The sequence below is a fragment of the Salvelinus namaycush genome, chromosome 12, assembly GCF_016432855.1.
Source record: "Salvelinus namaycush isolate Seneca chromosome 12, SaNama_1.0, whole genome shotgun sequence".
NCBI lineage: Eukaryota > Metazoa > Chordata > Actinopteri > Salmoniformes > Salmonidae > Salvelinus > Salvelinus namaycush.
In genome coordinates, this window is record NC_052318.1 from 45,726,381 (window position 1) to 45,746,744 (window position 20,364).

General features: G+C 42.8%; 1 protein-coding gene across 1 annotated transcript; it reads right to left on the minus strand.

Annotated features, from left to right (window-relative positions):
• Nucleotides 1-10,347: 10,347 nt before the first annotated feature.
• Nucleotides 10,348-18,116, minus strand: htatsf1 (HIV-1 Tat specific factor 1). Its single transcript, XM_039005902.1, has 10 exons — nt 18,010-18,116; nt 16,313-16,477; nt 15,320-15,524; nt 15,175-15,222; nt 13,515-13,669; nt 13,143-13,306; nt 12,924-13,020; nt 12,539-12,628; nt 11,377-11,514; nt 10,348-11,155 (listed from the first exon to the last, which is right to left on the minus strand). The coding sequence occupies exons 2-10, from the start codon at nt 16,475-16,477 to the stop codon at nt 10,853-10,855; spliced, it is 1,365 nt and encodes a 454-aa protein (XP_038861830.1). The 5' UTR covers nt 18,010-18,116; the 3' UTR covers nt 10,348-10,852.
• Between the last annotated feature and the right edge of the window lie 2,248 nt (nt 18,117-20,364).

The window sequence follows — 20,364 nt, forward strand, 5'->3', positions numbered from 1 at the left end:
CTTGGCAGTTGTCTTCGTTTTAATTGAATACCATGCTACGCAAAGAACAGGGCATTACTCTAAAATACACTGAACCACAATATAAACACAACATGCAACACTTTCAAATATTTTATTGAGTTACAGTTCATTCACTATAAGGAAATCAGTCAATTTAAATAAATTCGTTAGGCCCTAATCTATGGATTTCACATGACTGGGAATACAGATGTGCATCTGTTGGTCACAGATACCTTAAAATAAAGGTAGGGGTGAGGATTTTGATGTTGACAATGTTGACATCAGCAAACTGTTCGCCCACACAACGCCATACACTCTGTCTGCCGTCTGCCCGGTACAGTTGATACCAGGATTCATCCATGAAGAGCACACTTCACCAGGGTCCCAGTGGCCGTCGAAGTTGAGCATTTGCCCACTGAAGTCAGGTCGAGACCCTAGTGAGGACGACGAGCATGTACATGTGCTTCCCTGAGACGGTTTCTTACAGTTTGTGCAGAAATTCTACGGTTGTGCAAACCCACAGTTTCATCAGCTGTCCGGGTGGTTGGTCTCAGACGATCCCGCAGGTGAAGAAGCCAGATGTGGAGGTCCTGGGCTGGCGTGGTTACATGTGGTCTGCGGTTGTGAGACCGGTTGGACGTGCTGCCAAATTCTCTAAAACAACGTTGGAAGCAGCTTATGGTAGAGACATTAACATTAAATTCTCTGGCAACAGCTCTGGTGGACATTCCTGCAGTCAACATGCTAATTGCACGCTCCCTCAAAACTTGAGACATCTGTGGCATTGTGTTGTGTGCACTTTTATTGTCCCCAGCACAAGGTGCACCTGTGTAATGATCATGCTGTTTAATCATCTTCGCGATATGCTACACCTGTCAGGTGGATGGATTATCTTTGCAAAGGAGAAATGCTCACTAACAGGAATGTAAACACATTTTATTTCAGCTCATGAAACATGGGACAAACACTTTACATGTTGCGTTTATATTTTTGTTCAGTGTAGTTGTATTAACCAACAAGGGTAGGCTACGGTTAATAGACTAATGTGATTAGACGAAAACCCCAAATTGTTTCTATTCCATGAAGAAAGCACACTATTGCACTAATGCACAGAGAGTGTATTTTTACCATGAGCCGTGAGTCATGACGGAATACAAGGTGTTCTGTTGAGTGGCTAAGTCCCTAATTAGTCACAACCTGCACACTTGGATTAATCATACTTTTCACAGTCAGATAATGTTACACTTATGTTCCTGTAAATATAAAAATAGCTGCATGCATGAAGATCTGGGGCCCAAGGCTTTTATTTGAATGGGCCATTTCTTCCTGTGGTTGTCGAAAGAGGCATCTTCTGTCTGAAGTGCCATGATACTGTCCCATCTCACGGGGCATCTCACTTTCCCCATACAGAGACACACTGCTTATCTATTGACCATGTGGAATCTGATGCCAGCGCGTCCCCCATCAAAACAGAAAGCAAGACAATACACTTGAAATAGACTGACTATCTCTTCTGGCTGTCAAGTAGAACTGCATTTCAGTGTAAACAATACTACTGTACCTCTAGCTTTGAGTATGTTGGTCATCGAAAGAGAACCTGAGAAGGTGGAATGAGGCTGCTCAAAAGCTCTTCAGATTGTTATCCGAGAGAAAGAACTTCTCTGAGCCATAACGCTCACAAGCTTCCAGGGGTCAGGATGTAACCCTTTGAGAGAGATACACCCTTGATCTCATCAGTCTCAGCAGTCTATAAGACCAGGTGTCACATCAGTGCATCTCCTTGATCCCCTCTCTGCTTTGCTCTTCCACAGTGGTAATGAATTGTAAATCCTCAACAACGTCTCAAAAAGTAATCACTTATCCCGGAATAATACAGCGGATCAGTTGATGTAGGAGGTGGGGGCTGAGGCAAGAGGAATGAGGCTGCAAATATCAGGGATCTGTAAACCTGTAAAGGCTGAGTGCAGTCAAAAATGTGATTCTCCTGTGTTTTATATACACTGCTCAAAAAAATAAAGGGAACACTTAAACAACACAATGTAACTCCAAGTCAATCACACTTCTGTGAAATCAAACTGTCCACTTAGGAAGCAACACTGATTGACAATAAATTTCACATGCTGTTGTGCAAATGGAATAGACAAAAGGTGGAAATTATAGGCAATTAGCAAGACACCCCCAATAAAGGAGTGGTTCTGCAGGTGGTGACCACAGACCACTTCTCAGTTCCTATGCTTCCTGGCTGATGTTTTGGTCACTTTTGAATGCTGGCGGTGCTTTCACTCTAGTGGTAGCATGAGACGGAGTCTACAACCCACACAAGTGACTCAGGTAGTGCAGCTCATCCAGGATGGCACATCAATGCGAGCTGTGGCAAGAAGGTTTGCTGTGTCTGTCAGCATAGTGTCCAGAGCATGGAGGCGCTACCAGGAGACAGGCCAGTACATCAGGAGACGTGGAGGAGGCCGTAGGAGGGCAACAACCCAGCAGCAGGACCGCTACCTCCGCCTTTGTGCAAGGAGGAGCACTGCCAGAGCCCTGCAAAATGACCTCCAGCAGGCCACAAACTTTGTTTGTCACGTCCTGATCTGTTTCACCTGTCCTTGTGATTGTCTCCACCCACTCCAGGTGTCGCTTATTTTTTCCCCAGTGTATTTATCCCTGTGTTTCCTGTCTCTCTGTGCCAGTTCGTCTTGTATGTTTCCAAGTCAACCAGCGGTTTTTCTGTTCTCCTGCTTTTTGCATTTTCCTTTTTCGAGTCCTCCTGGTTTTGACCCTTGCCTGTTTCTGGACTTTGTACCCGCCTGCCTGACCATTCTGCCTGCCTTAACCACGAGCCTGTCTGCCACTCTGTACCTCCTAGACTTTGATCTGGTTTTGACCTTTTTTCCTGTCCACGACCATTCTCTTGCCTACCCCTTTGGATTAATAAACATTGTAAGACTCCAACCATTTGCCTCCTGTGTCTGAATTTGGGTCTGGCCTTGATAGTTGTTCCTCTGTCATACTACTAGCCCCTTAGCAATTTTATGAAGTTGGCGCTAGCTAGCCCAGAAAAGTTCCCAACCTCATTACTAGCTACCAAGAAGCTAGCTGCTTTTAGCAACGCTAAAAGGGTTGGTCCTTATGCATGGGGGAAATTGAGAAAAAACATCTAATAGAATGTCATTTAAACAGGCTTTCCAAACATGGGTCTGTTATAGACCTACTTCCTCTCTGCTTACCTGCAACAAAAAAAAGCAAGAACTTGTGGGGGACTTTTATTTTGACATGAGGAAAGCAGAGAGGAACTGACCCCGCTGAGGAACTGCAAGGGTGAAATCCTGGAGTCCTATTTTGATACAGCAACAACAGTCTACCAGTCAATCCAAAATTCATGACAATCTGGTTTAGGTTGCACATAAACATATGTTGAATTGTGCATTCCTGCTGATTTGCTATGTGAATGATTTTATAAGATCATTTTTTCCTATTGTGTGATGCCTTGGCAAAACTTTGGGTCCAACTCATTGGCTGGTGCCATCAAAACCTTTCAGCAGGGGAAAAGGTTAGTCTGGAGCCCTGACTTACTATATAATGTTGTAGAATACTACTGTATACTACACACTGTAATATCCCTCGATCATGTGTACTGTAGGTAGTTCTTAATATTGAATTCTGTGGATAAACTGTAGAAGGCTACACTACACACTGTATTGATATGCCCAAGTTTTCATTTGCAAATACCCCGGTCATTCCCATCCCCCATATCCCAATACGTGCCATCCATGAGTGAGAAACCTATATCCCAATATGTGCCATCCATGAGTGAGAAACCTATATCCCGAGTATAGACCATATAGTGTTCCCTACAGCCATTTAAAACATGTATACTTACTTGCAGTGACCTATTATAAAAACAAAAACAGGAATACCTATACTTCCCAAACGACTTACCTGCGATCCGAACCGCCATGTGCCCAGTGTGTTGCTGCTCTGGAGAAGACCTGTGTGTAATCCTTTCAACCAACTACTCACAATCATAAAGCACCAGGTCCTCCCAGCAACCTGAAGAGCAAGTTCCCATCCCCAATGTTTTTTTCTTCTTCTAATAAAGAAGAATCCCTCCCCGAACCCCTTCTTATTCCCAACCCTACACCCTAAAACTAAACCCTTACCTGAAATCGGTCTGTATCCCCTACCCAACCCCCTCCCTTTTTTTAATCTATATTTTTCTTCTTTACATTATACAATGAAGTTTGTTTTAATTAAAATCAAGCCCCCTTGTCCCTTGGCAAATCTCACCCTTGACTAGACAGACACACTGAGAAGAGGGGTGGAAGCTCTGAGCTATCCCTACAAGCCCCAAGTCTCTTTACTTACTTACTACAGCTTATGGGAAATGTGCTCTTTTAGTATATGTCCAGTGGTTTTCCTTAAGGAGAGAGAGGGCCTAAGGGAAGTGCCAGCCCATACCTTATGGTCTTGCTCCCTTGTGTGCCTGCTTGCTCCTCAGGTTGTCCTTCCTCCCCTCTACAGACCCAGATCCCGACCCAGCACCTGCACCAATCCCCGGTTCCCAGTTCCAGTCCCAGCAACAACCCTGGACACAGGAGCAGACACCACAACTGCCACCTCCATCGAGCCACTGCCAGCCCAGACCCCATCCCCTCCCCCGACAGAAGGACACAGACACACCGTCAACCACACCACCAGACCAAACTCATACAAGATTCATTCCTCAACAGACTTTGAAGAGAAACACAGAAATACGAACAGTGAAAGCAATATTTATCTTACTGATTTCCTTATTTTGCTTTGAAGTTTTTTGTTGTTGCTTTTATATGGTGATCCATTGCTTTTTCCTTCTGGGATGACAGTAACCTTTGTTGTGTTGATTTCAAATCAAATTGTATTAGTCACATGAGCCGAATACAGACCTTACAGTGAAATGCTTACTTACCAACAATGCAGTTTAAAAAAATACGGATAAGAATAAGAAATAAAAGTAACAAGTAATTAAAGAGCAGCAGTAAAATAACAATAGCGAGACTATATACAGGGGGGTACCGGTACAGAGTCAATGTGTGGGGGCACCGGTTAGTTGAGGTAATATGTACATGTAGGTAGAGTTATTAAAGTGACAACGCATAGATGATAACAACAGAGAGTAGGGTGGCTGGAGTCTTCGACAATTTTTAGGGCCTTCCTCTGACACCGCCTGGTATAGAGGTCCTGGATGGCAGGAAGCTTGGCCTCAGTGATGTACTAGGCCGTTCGCACTACCCTCTGTAGTGCCTTGCGGTCGGAGATCGAGCAGTTGCCATACCAGGCAGTGATGCAACCAGTCAGGATGCTCTCGATGGTGCAGCTGTAGAACCTTTTGAGGATCTGAGGACCCATGCCAAATGTTTTCAGTCTTCTGGGAATAGGTTTTGTCATGCCCTCTTCACGACTGTCTTGGTGTGCTTGGACCATGTTAGTTTGTTGGTGATGTGGACGGTTTAATGTGTTAGAATGTTTGTTAGGCGGTTTAATGTGTTAGAATTGATTTGATGTTTATTTTTGACTGTTGATTGATTTTAAACTTAATATTGAACTTGACTATTGCTTTTGATTTTGATTGAACAGAGGAAAAAACGTAGGAAAAAATGTAGGAAAAAACAAACAAAAAGTCCCCACTTCAATGTCTAAGAAAATAAACCAAAACACTAGAGTAAATACTATATCTAGTGTTGAGCGTTAAAAAAACAGCAGCGTTGCAGTTCTTGACACACTCAAACCGGTGCGCCTGGCACCTACTACCATACCCTGTTCAAAGACATTTAAATATTTTGTCTTGCCCATTCACTCTCTGAATGGCACAAATACACAATCCATGTCTCAACTCATCACCGGGGGCAAACTACCTGCCCTCCAGGACACCTACACCACCCGATGTCACAGGAAGGCCATAAAGATCATCAAGGACAACAACCACCCGAGCCACTGCCTGTTCACCCCGCTACCATCCAGAAGGCGAGGTCAGTACAGGTGCATCAAAGCAGGGACCGAGAGACTGAAAAACAGCTTCTATCTCAAGGCCATCAGACTGTTAAACAGCCACCACTAACATTGAGTGGCTGCTGCCAACATACTGACTCAACTACAGCACTTTAATAATGGAAAGATTGATGTAAAAAATGTATCACTAGCCACTTTAAACAATGCCACTTCATATAATGTTTACATACCCTACATTACTCATCTCATATGTATATACTGTACTCTATACCATCTACTGCATCTTGCCATCTTTATGTAATACATGTATCACTAGCCACTTTAAACAATGCCACTTTTATGTTTACGTACCGTACCCTACATTACTCATCTCATATGTATATACTGTACTCTATACCATCTACTGCATCTTGCCTATGCCGTTCTGTACCATCATTCATTCATATATTTGTATGTACATATTCTTCATCCCTTTACACTTGTGTGTATAAGGTAGTTGTGAAATTGTTAGGTTAAATTACTCGTTGGTTATTACTGCATTGTCGGAACTAGAAGCACAAGCATTTCGCTACACTCGCATTAACATCTGCTAACCATGTGTATGTGACAAATAACCTTTGATTTGAATTGTCTCAAGGCTTAAAAATCCTTCTTTAACTTATCTCCTCCCCTTCATCTACACTGACTGGAGTGGATTTAACAAGTGACATCAATAAGGGATCATAGCTTCCACCTGGATTCACCTGGTCAGTCAATGTCATGGAAAGAGCAGGTGTTCCTAATGTTTGTCCACTCAGTGTATAGTGAATACTACAGTTTACTAGTCATATCCTAAACAAAAAAATGAATAAATACTACAGTAATGTCCGCATAAACACTGTAATACTACAGTATTTATACTATAGTTACCTATAGTATTTCTTCATGTGGGGCTGGCAGCACCGTGCTCTATAACAAACATAGCCATGTTGTGCATGTACTGTCTACCCCACATTGACATTTCAGATGAGGCTGGCCTGCGAGCAGGAAAGTAACAGAGTGGCAGGATGCATTGGATAAAACAATACATGCCAGGCTAGCGACCGTCTCTGACGTTCTAGAACACGAGACGGTGTAGGGTCAAATTGGACAGGAGAAATCGGAAGAATTCAATCTTTCATCTTGTCATTGTCCATGTCGATCTAAAAACTTCATCTAGATGAAACAGATGGAGGAAACTAATATTAGTGCCAGGGCATCAATAATCTACAAGAAGGCATGTTGAGATGTCTGTCCTTCCATCTGTGGCTCCATTACTGGCAGCCACGCTGGCCAAGCCTATATAGAATGATGGGGACAGGCGGTCCATCCAAGCCCAGTCTTGGAGCTTCGGGGTGCAGGGTCATCTGTTGATACAAGGTCATCATCACCGCGGTATCCAGACTGGTCACAGGGTCATGGAGAGGACAATGGCTGGGGCTTCAAATTCATCTATTCTACCCCTTTGGTCATTTTAGTGGTTGGTCGTTGGGTGTGGCCTATTATTATGGGATGCAGTCCCTTCAAGTAACCATTGCAAATCCAGAATCATTATTTACCTCAGTATATATACAGTGTCCTGTAAGGTTATCTTTAATGCAAATGTGACAGTGAGAAACATGGATAATGTCTACTAAGCTGAAAAGATGCTGCTATACCTCCTGAAATACAGTGCATTCGGAAAGTATTCAGACCCCTTGACTTTTTCCACATTTTGTTACGTTACAGCCTTATTCTAAAATTTATTAAATTGTCCCCCCTTATCTACACACAATACCCCATAATGACAAAGGTTTTTAGACATTTTTGCAAATTTATTGAAAATATCACATTTACAAAAGGATTCAGACTCAGTACTTTGTTGAAGTACCTTTGGCAGCGATTACAGCCTCAAGTCTTCTTGAGAATGATTCTACAAGCTTGGCACACCTGTATGTGGGGAGTTTATCCCGTTATTCTCTGCAGATCCTCTCAAGCTCTGTCAGGTTGGATGGGGAGCGTCACTACACAGCTATTTTCATCTCCAGAGATGTTCGACCGGGATCAAGTCCGGGCTCTGGCTGGGCCACTCAAGGACATTCAGAGACTTGTCCCGAAGCCACTCCTGCGTTGTCTTGGCTGTGTACTTAGGGTCGTTGTCCTGTTGGAAGGTGAACCTTCGCCCCAGTCTGCGGTCCAGAGCGCTCTGGAGCAGGTTTTCATCAAGGATCTCTCTGTACTTTGCTACGATCCTGACTAGTCTCCAAGTCCCTGCAGCTGAAAAACATCCCCACAGCATGATGCTGCCACCACCATGCTTCACCGTAGGGATTGTGCCAGGTTTCCTCCAGACATGACGCTTGGCATTCAGGCCAAAGGGTTCAATCTTGGTTTCATCAGATCAAAGAGTCTTGCTCAGTTTGGCTGTTTAAGAAATTTTTTGGTACCCTTCCCCAGATCCGTGCCTCAACTAGGGTTGCACATTTTGGGGAATATTCGGGGGTGGAAACTTTCCGTGGGAATTAACGGGAATACATGGGAATTAACGGGAATATATGGGAAATAATGGAAATATATGGAAATGAATATTAATACCATTTAAATGTAGATGTTTTTTGCATTGGATATACACTACCGTTCAAAAGTCTGGGGTCACTTAGAAATCTCCTTGTTTTTGAAAAAAAAAGGACATTTTTGGTCCATTAAAATAACATCAAATTGATCAGAAATACAGTATAGACATTGTTAATGTTGTAAATGACTATTTTAGCTGGAAACAACAGATTTTTTATGGAATATCTACATAGGCGTACAGAGGCCCATTATCAGCAACAATCTCTCCTGTTTTCCAATGGCACGTTGTGTTAGCTAATCCAAGTTTATAATTTAAGGCTAATTGATCATTAGAAAAGCCTTTTGCAATTATGTTAGCACAGCCGAAAACTGCTATGTTGATTGAAAAAGTAATAAAACTGGCCTTCTTTAGACTAGTTGAGTATCTGGAGCATCAGCATTTCTGGGTTCGATTACAGGCTCAAAATGGCCAGAAACAAATAACTTTCTTCTGAAACTTGTCAGTCTATTCTTGTTCTGAGAAATGAAGGCTATTCCATGCGAGAAATTGCCAAGAAACTGAAAATCTCATACCACGCTGTGTATTACTCCCTTCACAGAACAGTGCAAACTGGCTCTAACCAGAATAGAAAGAGGAGTGGGAGGCCCCGGTGCACAACTGAGCAAGAGGACAAGTACATTAGAGTGTCTAGTTTGAGAAACAGACGCCTCACAAGTCCTCAACTGGCAGCTTCATTAAATAGTACCCGCAAAACACCAATCTCAACAGTGAAGAGGCGACTCCTGGATGCTGGCCTTCTAGGAGGTTCTTTTATTTTATACATTTGCAAAATAATCTAAAAACCTGTTTTCGCTTTATCATTATTGTGTGTAGATTGATGAGAACGTTAATATATATATATATTTTAGAATAAGGCTGTAACTTAACTAAATGTGGAAAAAGTCAATGGGTCTGAATACTTTCCGAACGCACTGTAGTTCCCGTCTGACAGTCATGAATTCTCCACTTCCATTTTACGTGGCCAGAGCACGACGAAATAACTGACAATTAGGCACCTGCAGGCGTCAGAATTGTCACCCTCCCGACTGGGTCTGAGGGCAGTGTGCGGGAGGAAAAGGAAATCCTGTTTTACACTTCGTTCCCCTCTCGTTTCTTTATTAACCTTGTGGGCACACCACATCTAATCCAAACTATTGAGGCGCTCCTCGCCTCCACGCTAATTGGTCGCCATTCTTAGACTTGAGGGCGTGGATACAACCACAGATCTCACCCAACACGCTTCCCATCTACACACGATGGAGGGGCAGTGTCGCGGACGTCCGGCTTGTCAGGCTATTTATGTTTTATTTATTTTTTAACATTACTTGGAGATGGACAATCTGTTACAGTTAGAGGATGGGTGCAGCAGCATTTTGTGTGTGAAAGACAATGGCTATTGGCGTGACAGCGCATTAGGGCACACCATTAAGAGGCTGCACGTGAGCTCGTGTGGAAGCTGGAGGTGTTGGAGGCCTTGACCCAAGTGAATCTGCCTTCAGTACAGCCAGCCTGCTACCGGGAGAGTAGACTGATATCTCTCTCTCTCTCCCACACAGGCTGAAACCTCAACACTGCCAGAAACACTTTCCACTAGTTCCCCAGTGTCTGCTGCCCTTTAACATTCCACAACTCTTATTGTATTGTGTTACTTTGTTCATGAGACACACACACACACACAAAACAAGTCTACTGCCTCATGGCAATAACTACACAGAAATCAATAACATGGGTGACAGATTACACACAATACCATGCACGGTTGCCATTGGTAACGTTGCGTTTATTTTCCATCTCAAAACAAATCATGACAAGACAGGATGGAGTTTTAGCTTTAAGGTTGAAATCGAGTTCGCTGCTATATTCAAGAGAGACAATGAAAAACATGGATGTAAATCCTTTCAGTTTAAGACCTCTCCAAAGCTTGGTCCCTAACTGCGTATCCATTACCAGAGCATTCAAATCAAGCCCGTTTAGTTCATTACACAAATTCCTAGTATAAAAGACATGTTGAAAATTATTGAGGTCAATCAATAAAACAGGTCAATGTGGAGGGAAAGAATTGAAAATATACAACTAACTTTTTTTTATTATTCATCACTAAGTATGCAACAGAGTATTTCCATCCCAATAGCCTTATTCCTCAGTGTGTCACTTTCCACCACTCAAACAAGGTGTGGGGGCAGTTTAGCAGACGTCAGGCAAGACTGTCCTTTTATATGCTGAACACAAGGAGATGTACAGTGATGTCTGTGTGTCTGTCTACGTGTCTTCTTCATCACTTCCTGCCAGGCTGCTGTCAGTGGAACTTACTTCTGCGTCCTCAGAGGTCTTTGGTTCCACCCCAGGGTCTACTACTGCCTCTGCTCCTGCTTCTTGGCTCTGAGAGTTGGAGGGCTCTGTCACAGGTCCCTCTGCCTTGCTGGATGACTCCTCTGTGGTTGTGTTTGGTCCCTCTGTACTTCCTGGCGGTGCCCCCGGCGGTACAGGCCCCTTGCTCCCACCCTCTAAGTAGGCTGCCCAGCCTTTCAGTCTCTCCTCTCGCTCCCTCGTGGTTTCCTCCACCTATAGACAGACAAACGTCAACGGTTATTTTCACTATGGTACATTAACAGAGGTGGTTGATATGTTCCCGGGAAACAATTGATGAGGTGTTAAGCCTCTCTTAACTTTAATGTGATAGTGACCTAGCAACTGCACTACCTGTCGCTGCCTCTTCATGAGCCCCATCTGCGCTGACATGTGGGCCATAGCAGCTTCTAATGTTGCAACAGCATGGTTCTTACCTGGTAGTCAGTGGATCCATCCCACAGCTGTGCTGACAACTTCTTGCCACCAAACCAGCGACCGTCCAGTGCTATCTGACAAACATCTGCATCCTCTGGCTCTTTGAAGGCCACCGAGGCCACTCCATCAGGATGTCTCTATGGAAGACATAGGACCATGTCACTAGCTAGGTTTCACTCCAATTACCCGAAAGATTTGAATGTGAAATTTCCCCACCAGAGGTGTTTCCGTCTAACTTACTGGTTGCGAATAACAAGCAGCACACAGTGATGTCACACGTGGCAAAACACTCTGTCGCATAAACTTTGATTGATCAATTTAAAAAGTTTGACGTGTTTCTTTTGGATTGTTGACATGGTAGCCTACACGACAGCGAGGCACCGATCATCATGTCACCAGCATACAAATACGCCGGTGACATGAAAATGCAGTCCTTCACCATAACTTACTTCAGTCCGTTCAACTGCATAGCCTAATAACCTCCATGGTTTCCCACGTCGTAATAGTGGGAGGAGAACACAACAGAGCTAGCTTCCAAGTTTACTTCGACAAAATATCTCAATTTAGGCAAAAAAAAAAGCATTTCCACTACCATTTGTTGCATTCTCTCAATGACAGAAAACTACCCACCCATATAGAATATATTTTATGTTATCAACATTCAGGAAAGTTTACCAACAATTTGCTGTTTCCACTGGGCCTGCTGTGAGTTTGTTTTATGCAACAGGTCAATCACTGCATAAAAATGGTTGGATAGAACCATGGCTACTGTCAGAACACTAAAGATATGGTTCCCAATTGACACCTTACGGAGGACATGTTTCGGATTTTGGAGTGTGTTATTTTGCTTCATAAACTGGATGGTTTGAGCCCTGAATGCTGATTGGCTTACAGCCGTGGTATATCAGCCTGTATACCACGGGTACGACAAAACATTTTTTTTTAACTGCTCTAATTACGTTGGTAACCAGTTTATGATAGCAATAAGGCACCTCGAGGGTTTGTGATATATGGCCAATATACCACGGCTAAGGACTGTGCCTAAGAACAGCCCTTAGCCGTGGTATATCGGCCATATACCACACCCCCTCAGGCCTTCTTGCTTAATTATACCAGAGTGACTGAAATGAAGTGAGCTGATTCCCATCAGTAGGCACTTACATCAAAAATGATGACCTTCTTCACCTGACCAAATTTCTCACATTCAGTCCGGAGGTCGTCTCGGTACTCATTTAACACCAGGGGGTCTTCCTGTGGGACAGAGATACGGTACACAGGTTTACTACAGTGCAGAAAAGGACTGGAGGTGAAGTGTTGGGATGTGAAACTAGAACACAACGATTCCTGATCTCTGACGGGAGAAAGACTCAAGCCCGACTCCCTAAAATACCACAGTGCTGTCGATAGTAAGGAGTCTAAATCAGTTTAAACGACTCATTGCGCTGGGGGTATTTGCTGTCCTCACACCAGTCATCTATATCTATTCACAGCAGCTCTTTGTGGTCGTGAGTGAGTGAGAGAGTGAGTGAGAGAGGTATTTGCTCACCTCAAAGTCATTGGGGTGGAACATGTTCTGGATGATGAGCACACGTTCATGCCTCTTGCGCGCCTCCCCTTTCTTCTCTGGCCTCCAGTCCAGCTGCCTATCAGTCAGATCAATGGTGAGAGATGAGCCACACAAAAGCCTAAAAAGGGACACCTAAATGCCCAGAAGCATTGCGCTATTCCAATTCCAGTTACAGAAATATGGCAGGACGGGACATACTTCTGCTGTGCCTTCATCCTCTTGCGGTAATCCTTGCTCTTCTTCTTCTTCTTACTGGCGTCGTACTGACCCTTGAGCTCAAACCTGGCAGCCTCCACGTGGAGCTGATACCCCCTGATCTCGGACTCGTCAATCAGTCGCTCAGCCAGGGCTACAGACTCCTTCTGCAAGGGAGGGGGAAAGGAGAAGCACGCTGAATGGAAATGCTACACACACACATCCTCTCATGGAAATAGACGCATAGCAACAAAGGGATCCACCCAGACGTTGCCCACTAACGCTGGGAGAACACTAATGGTCTCGATTACACTCCTCGTAAGACCAAAACACACACACAACGAACCATCACAACGCTAAGCCCAGAGCACTCACCTTTAAGTAACAGCAGAGTCCGTCGCCTTTCTGGTTCCCCTGGCCGTCCCTGTAGAGTTTGACTTTGTACTCCTCAGAGATGGGGTCCCTCATAACAATGCCACACTTAGACATGACCTCAACAAACTCCTCCGTGGTGATGTCCGGTGGAAGACCTGAGGAATAGAAAATAACTTCCCTGACTGAAAGGACAGTAGGAACTTGCCTGAACAATGCATTTCTGCCTAAACAGTTAAATTCAATTGTGTTGGTAGCCATCAGATCTGGGTTCAAAATACACGTCTATTTAAATATTTGGATTTCTTATTTTCGGTGTATTTGAGTATTTTCAAATACACTGGCCAAAGCACAAGCCGAAAACAACGACTTATATTTGAAGTAGTTGTAAATACATGCCAATACTTTCAAAACATATTTCCAAATCAGGGATCCAGACTGCGACCATTTAAATCGCACCACCTCACTAAAGACATCCTATTTTTTTGAGAGGATAAAACCATGATTTGTAATGAAAGTGTCTTCCTGCCGCTATATCTGTTTCACAGGGCCCTGATGCTGTGTTGAACGAGCCACTCTCTCGCTCTCTTCTTTCCCGGGGGAAAAAATGCTCCGGGGTAATTTTGTAAAAACATTTTTAAATCCAACTGCGTGTAAAACACAGCGTTCCTGTTGTCCCGGTTGAAGAGAGGAGGTTCTCAGATTTCTATAGGTATAAAATGTTTTTTTTCAACTCTCAATGTTGAGCTCAATAGCAACTATTTTACAACCAACATATTTGATATGGCTTTGAGATATACGGAGACCGCAAAATGGGCATCAGCCATTACGATTGCATAGGCCTCAATTATTGTTAGATTAACGCATGGCTACTAGCAGTGGGCATTATGTTTAGAGCTAGCGATTTAGCTAACGTGTTTTGAGTTTCCATTTACTCAGGTCGTGAATTAGCCTTTGATATTAGCGCACATACACTACCGGTCAAAAGTTTTCGAACACCTACTCATTCAAGGGTGTTTATTTTTACAATTTTTTTTGTTTAACACTTTTTTGGTTACTACATGATTCCATATGTGTTATTTCATAGTTTTGATGTCTTCACTATTATTCTACAATGTAGAAAACATAAAAAAATAAAGAAAAACCCTTGAATGAGTAGGTGAAGATGCAGGCAAATAGATTTCTATAAAAACATGTTTTTTTTAAAGAACATTCTGGAGGCCTATTTTAACAGTAAAATATAACAACAAAAGCCTAAAAAAAAACCCCACAATTCATGACATTCACTGGATTAGGTTGCACATCTAAATATTTTGAATCACATGTTAAATAAAACAACGTATTTATTGAATACCATCTCATTAGTCTATTACACTTTTTAATAAATCACTGTGAATAACTTTATATGATGATTACACATTTTTCTAATGCGCGACGCTGCAAAGAACATTGGGGCATGGTGCCACCAAAAACTTAGTGGTACCAGGAGAAAATGTTCATCTGGAGCCCTACAAATACATTCCAATATTCAACTACTTTAATTTTCAAAGAAACTTTGTCTAAATAATTGTTTTGAAATGTATTTGAAAGTACTGTATTCAAAATACAGTAAATAGTATTTGAACTTAGGTCTGGTAGCCATATCCAGAGAAGGGAGACTTACCTGACACGTACACATTGGTATTCTTGTCGGTTTCCACATCAAACCAGGCTGCAAAGACAATGATATTTGTTTGAGTATTCCCTTTGAGGATACACCTAGTCACATGTCGATTTCATTCTAAACACGTCTGTAAGACATCCTGTACCTGCAGTATCAGCCTTCCTTTTCTCTCCTTTCTCCTTTTTGCCATCTTTCGGCTGTTCCGTGTCAGTGCGCTTCTCGGCTTTCTTCCCCTCTTCTGGCTTGGCTGTTGTGTCCGTGTCAGGTGCACACGCAGCATTTGGATCATGCTCCCCATCCTTTGTAAAGCCGTAGTTAGCTTGATACGCAGCAAGGAAGTCCTCTGTTATCTGGACGAGAAGACCAGAATTAGCCCAACCACTACTTCGCACAACATATTCTCACAAATCCATGAAAACTGACAGAGGGTCATGGCAATTCTAAAAGGTTCTAGAAACATAACATTAGAACAGGGATGGGCAACTTTGTTGGGGGTGGGGGCCATCAAAAAATCAGACCTCGTCATGAGGGGCCGCAGTGGCATGTGGGTCATCCCCCATCATTTCCCGCAATTCTGCACCTTTTGCAATGTGGAGTAGAGAAAATGTTGCAGCTTCAAAGCAAGTTTGCTGCAATTCTAAACATTTTGCTATAGGGCGGAGAGAAAAATTTGCTGTTTTAATTTGCTGTTTTAATTTCCTGCAATTATACACATTTTGTCATAGAATGGAGGAAAATGTTTGCAGTTTTTTTATATGATAACTGGGCCCCACCAAGGTCGGTTATTCGACCATGCTTACAAGTTTAGATAGCTGGCCGCTAGACTAATTAACCGATCTAAAAATGTTTGCTGACATGGGCTAATTGAATGACTGCTGATGCACAAGCAAATTTCGAAATTGCACCTTGTGATTTCTATTATTCTAACTATCAACTGTCAGTTGAGAACCTGACTGAGTTCCTAATATATATATATATATATATATAATTTTCTGGGGGGAGGGGGGAAATTGGTCCGCAAGCCTACAAAAGGCAGCCGCATCCGTCCGCCAGTTGCCCATCCTTGTATTACAACATCAAGTCGTTGCAGACAGAAATGGAAGGTTTTAGCTAAGCAGAAGACGTGAAGGTAACACACTTTAGGAAACCACGCTTTCTTGTCGTGGTCCCAGTCATACACTGTCCCATCCTCTGGGTCCACAAAGGTGTTAGCGTCAGCTCCGTCCGCCTGTCTCTGGCCATACAGCTGCTGCAACCGAAGCTGCTCGTGGAACTCCTTATTTCCATCAGTATCACCACTCATCTAAACAACACAGGAAGTTACAAGAACATACATTGAAGATCTTGCTTGTTTAGAGGACATGTGTTGTTGTTGAATGGGCCACTACTAGCTAGAAAAGTGGGCCAGCCAGCCAACCTGCCAGCCAGCTAGAATAGTGAGCCAGCCAGCCAGCTAGAATAGTGTGCCAGACAGCTAGAATAGTGTGCCAGCCAACCGGCCAGCTAACAATTTAAAACAAACGTAAGACTTGTGAACTATCAAGTCAAGAGTTGCAGCTAGCACGCTGTCGATAGCTATGTGGACAGCTAGCTGGTTAGCTAACGTTAGTGAACTAGCTACAAATCTATACTGAACAAAAATATAAACGCAACATGCAACCATTTTACTGAGTTACACATCATATGAGGAAATCAGTCAATTTAAATAAATAAATTAGGCCCTAATCTATCGATTTCACCTGACTAGAGAGGGGTGCAGCCATGGGTGGGCCTGGGAAGACATACACCCACCCACTTGGAACCAGGACAACCCAACCAGAATGATTTTTTCCCCACAAAAGGGCTTTATTACAGACAGAAATACTCCTCAGTTTCATCAGCTGTCCAGGTGGCTGGTCTTAGATGATCCCGCAGGTGAAGAATCTGGAAGTGGAGGACTAGGGCTGGCATGGTTACACCTGGTCTGCGGTTGTGAGGCCGGTTGGACGTACTGCCAAATTCTCTAAAATGACGTTGGAGGCGGCTTATGGTAGAGAAATTAACTCTGGTGGACATTCCAGCAGTCAGCATGCCAATTGCACGCTCCCTCAAAACAGCTGTGGCATTGTGCTGTGTGACAAAACTGCACATTTTAGAGTGGCCTTTTATTGCCCCCAGCACAAGGTGCACCTGTGTACTGATCATGCAGCTTAATCAGCTTCTTGATATGCTATGCATATCAGGTGGATGGATTAGCTATGCAAAGGAGAAATGGTCACTAACAGGGAAGTAAACTAATTTGTGCACAAAATTTGAGAGAAATACGTTTTTTTGTGCGTCTGGAACATTTCTGGGATATTTTATTTCAGCTCATGAAATCAAGACTTTACATGTTGCGTTTATATTTTTGATCAGTATAGCTACAGTAACGTTAGCTAGCTAACGAGTGAGCTACCGTAGCTAGCTAACGAGTGAGCTACGTTAGCAAGTAGCCCATGGGTGCTGCGTGACAATCTGAAATCAGACAATGAAAAGTATATTACACACATCTTTATAGCTACTAACGTTACTAATATCTAGCCAATTGATTGGACCTGGCTAGTTAGCTTTGTTTATTTATAAAAATTGTAGTTACTAAGTTAACGTTAGCTGACAATCAAGCAAGTGTGCCTAGTTAGCTAACTAGCTAACGTTAGCAAGCTCTGCTTTGTGTGTTTTGCCACGAATTCGACTAGAAAATAACGTTACATAACGAGCCAAGGGGCAGCAATGCTTGTCTTTGAAGATCAATTATTTGTATGTGGATTATTGATTAGTTAGCTAATTAAACGTTAAAACATTAGCCAGCTCAGCTACCTTTGGCTTTGACGGTCCGCCGCCAACGATGACTGAAGATACACTTCCGGTGTCAAAGAAGAACTTCTGGTAGTAATAAACCCATGGAGTCAAGGTTAGAACGAATCCAGCTTTTGTCAACTCAAAACGTCAAAAGTTTTTTTTTAAGTATAAAAAATTTGGCATTTTAGCTAACCCTAACCTGCTACGTTAATTCTCCTAACCTGCTATGAAATATGAAATTTGACGTAAATTTGACAAAAGCTGGAGGCTTTCTAGCCATGACCTAAATCTGTGTCGTCACCAGGGGAGAACAACTGCCTCTCAATGAAGCCAGAATATATTTGATGAAGCCACGCAATTCAAGGCCGACCGTGGTACTGCAGGCAGGCATTGTTTGCAGAAAACAGGATCCCCGTTATAGTCAACGGGAGTATGGCGATTTTCATGACTTTGTATGGGCAAAGATGGGGGTATGTGTAATTGCAATAGTCTGTAAAAAGAATGGACAAAGCAATTACTGGTTATGGTCCAAACGTGAAGTAGAAAGGCTCCTGAGTGGCACAGCGTCTAAGGCACTGCATCTCAGTGCTAGAGTCGTCACTACAGACCCTGGTTTGATTCCAGGCTGTATCACAACCGGCTGTGATTGGGAGTCCCATAGGGCGGCGCACAATTGGCCCAGCGTTGTCCGGGTTAGGGTTTGGCTGGGATAGACTGGTTAACTTAGGGCTGCAATCCCGTTAACATGATCGATATGACAACAGCCAGTGAAAGTCCAGGGCGCCAAATTCAAACAATAGAAATCACAATTAAAATTCCTCAAGCATACAAGTATTTCATAACATTTTAAAGATACACTTCGTGTTAATCCCACCACAGTGTAAGATTTCAAAAAGGCTTTACAGCGAAAGCACCACAAACGATTATGTTAGGTCACCGCCAAATCACAGAAAAACACTGCCATTTTTCCAGCCAAAGACAGGAGTCACAAAAAGCAGAAATAGATATAAAATGAATCACTAACCTTTGATGATATTCATCAGATGACACTCATAGGACTTCATGTTACACAATACATATATGTTTTGTTCGATAAAGTTCATATTCATATCCAAAAACCTCAGTTTACATTGGCGCCAAGTTCAGAAATGCCTCCAAAATATCCGGAGAAATTGCAGAGCCACATCAAATAACAGAAATACTCATCATAAACTTTGATGAAAGATACATGTTTTACATAGAATTAAAGATAAACTTGTTCTTAATGCAACCGCTGTGTCAGATTTCAAAAAGGCTTTACAGAAAAAGCAAAAACCTTGCAATAATCTGAGGTCGGCGCTCAGAGCCCAATCAAGCCATACAGGTACCCGCCATATTGTGCAGTCAACAGAAGTCAGAAATAACATTATAAATATTCACTTACCTTTGATGATCTTCATCAGAATGCACTCCCAGGAATCCCAGTTCCACAATAAATGTTTGATTTGTTTGGTAATGTCCATCATTTATGTCCAAATAGCTCCTTTTGTTAGCGCGTTTAGTAAACAAATCCAGTCACGAAGCACGTTTACTAAAAGCAGACGAAATGTCAAAAAGTTCCGTAACAGTCAGTAGAAACATGTCAAACGATGTATTGAATCAATCTTTAGGATGTTTTTAACATAAATCTTCAATAATGTTCCAACCGGAGAATTCCTTTGTCTTCAGAAATGCGATGGAACAGAGCTCGCTCTCACATGAATGCGCATGGTCAGCGCATGTTCAGGTCATGGTAGACCTTACTCAATCCCCTCTCATTCGGCCCCTCTTCCCAGTAGAAGCATCAGACAAGGTTCTAAAGACTGTTGACATCTAGTGGAAGCCGTAGGAAGTGCAAAATGACCCATAGCCCACTGTGTATTTGATAGGCGATGAGTTGAAAACCTACAAACCTCAGATTTCCCACTTCCTGATTTGATTTTTCCTCAGGTTTTTGCCTGCCATATGAGTTCTGTTATACTCACAGACATCATTCAAACAGTTTTAGAAGCTTCAGAGTGTTTTCTATCCAATACTAATAATAATATGCATATATTAGCAACTGGGACTGAGGAGCAGGCAGTTTACTCTGGGCACCCCTGGGCACCTTTTCATCCAAGCTACTCAATACTGCCCCTGCAGCCATAAGAAATTAACTGACTTGCCTCATTAAATAAAGGTTAAATAAAATTAAAAAAGACAGCCCTTGAATGACGTTTTACATCGTCACATCCGAATGAGCCTTGATCTGAGAGGCAAAGTCCTTGTTGGAAATCTTGAAATTGAGCCTAAACACAACCAACCTGAAGCTATTGATGTACCTAGCAAGCTATGGCAGCTAGTACTCATGGCAGG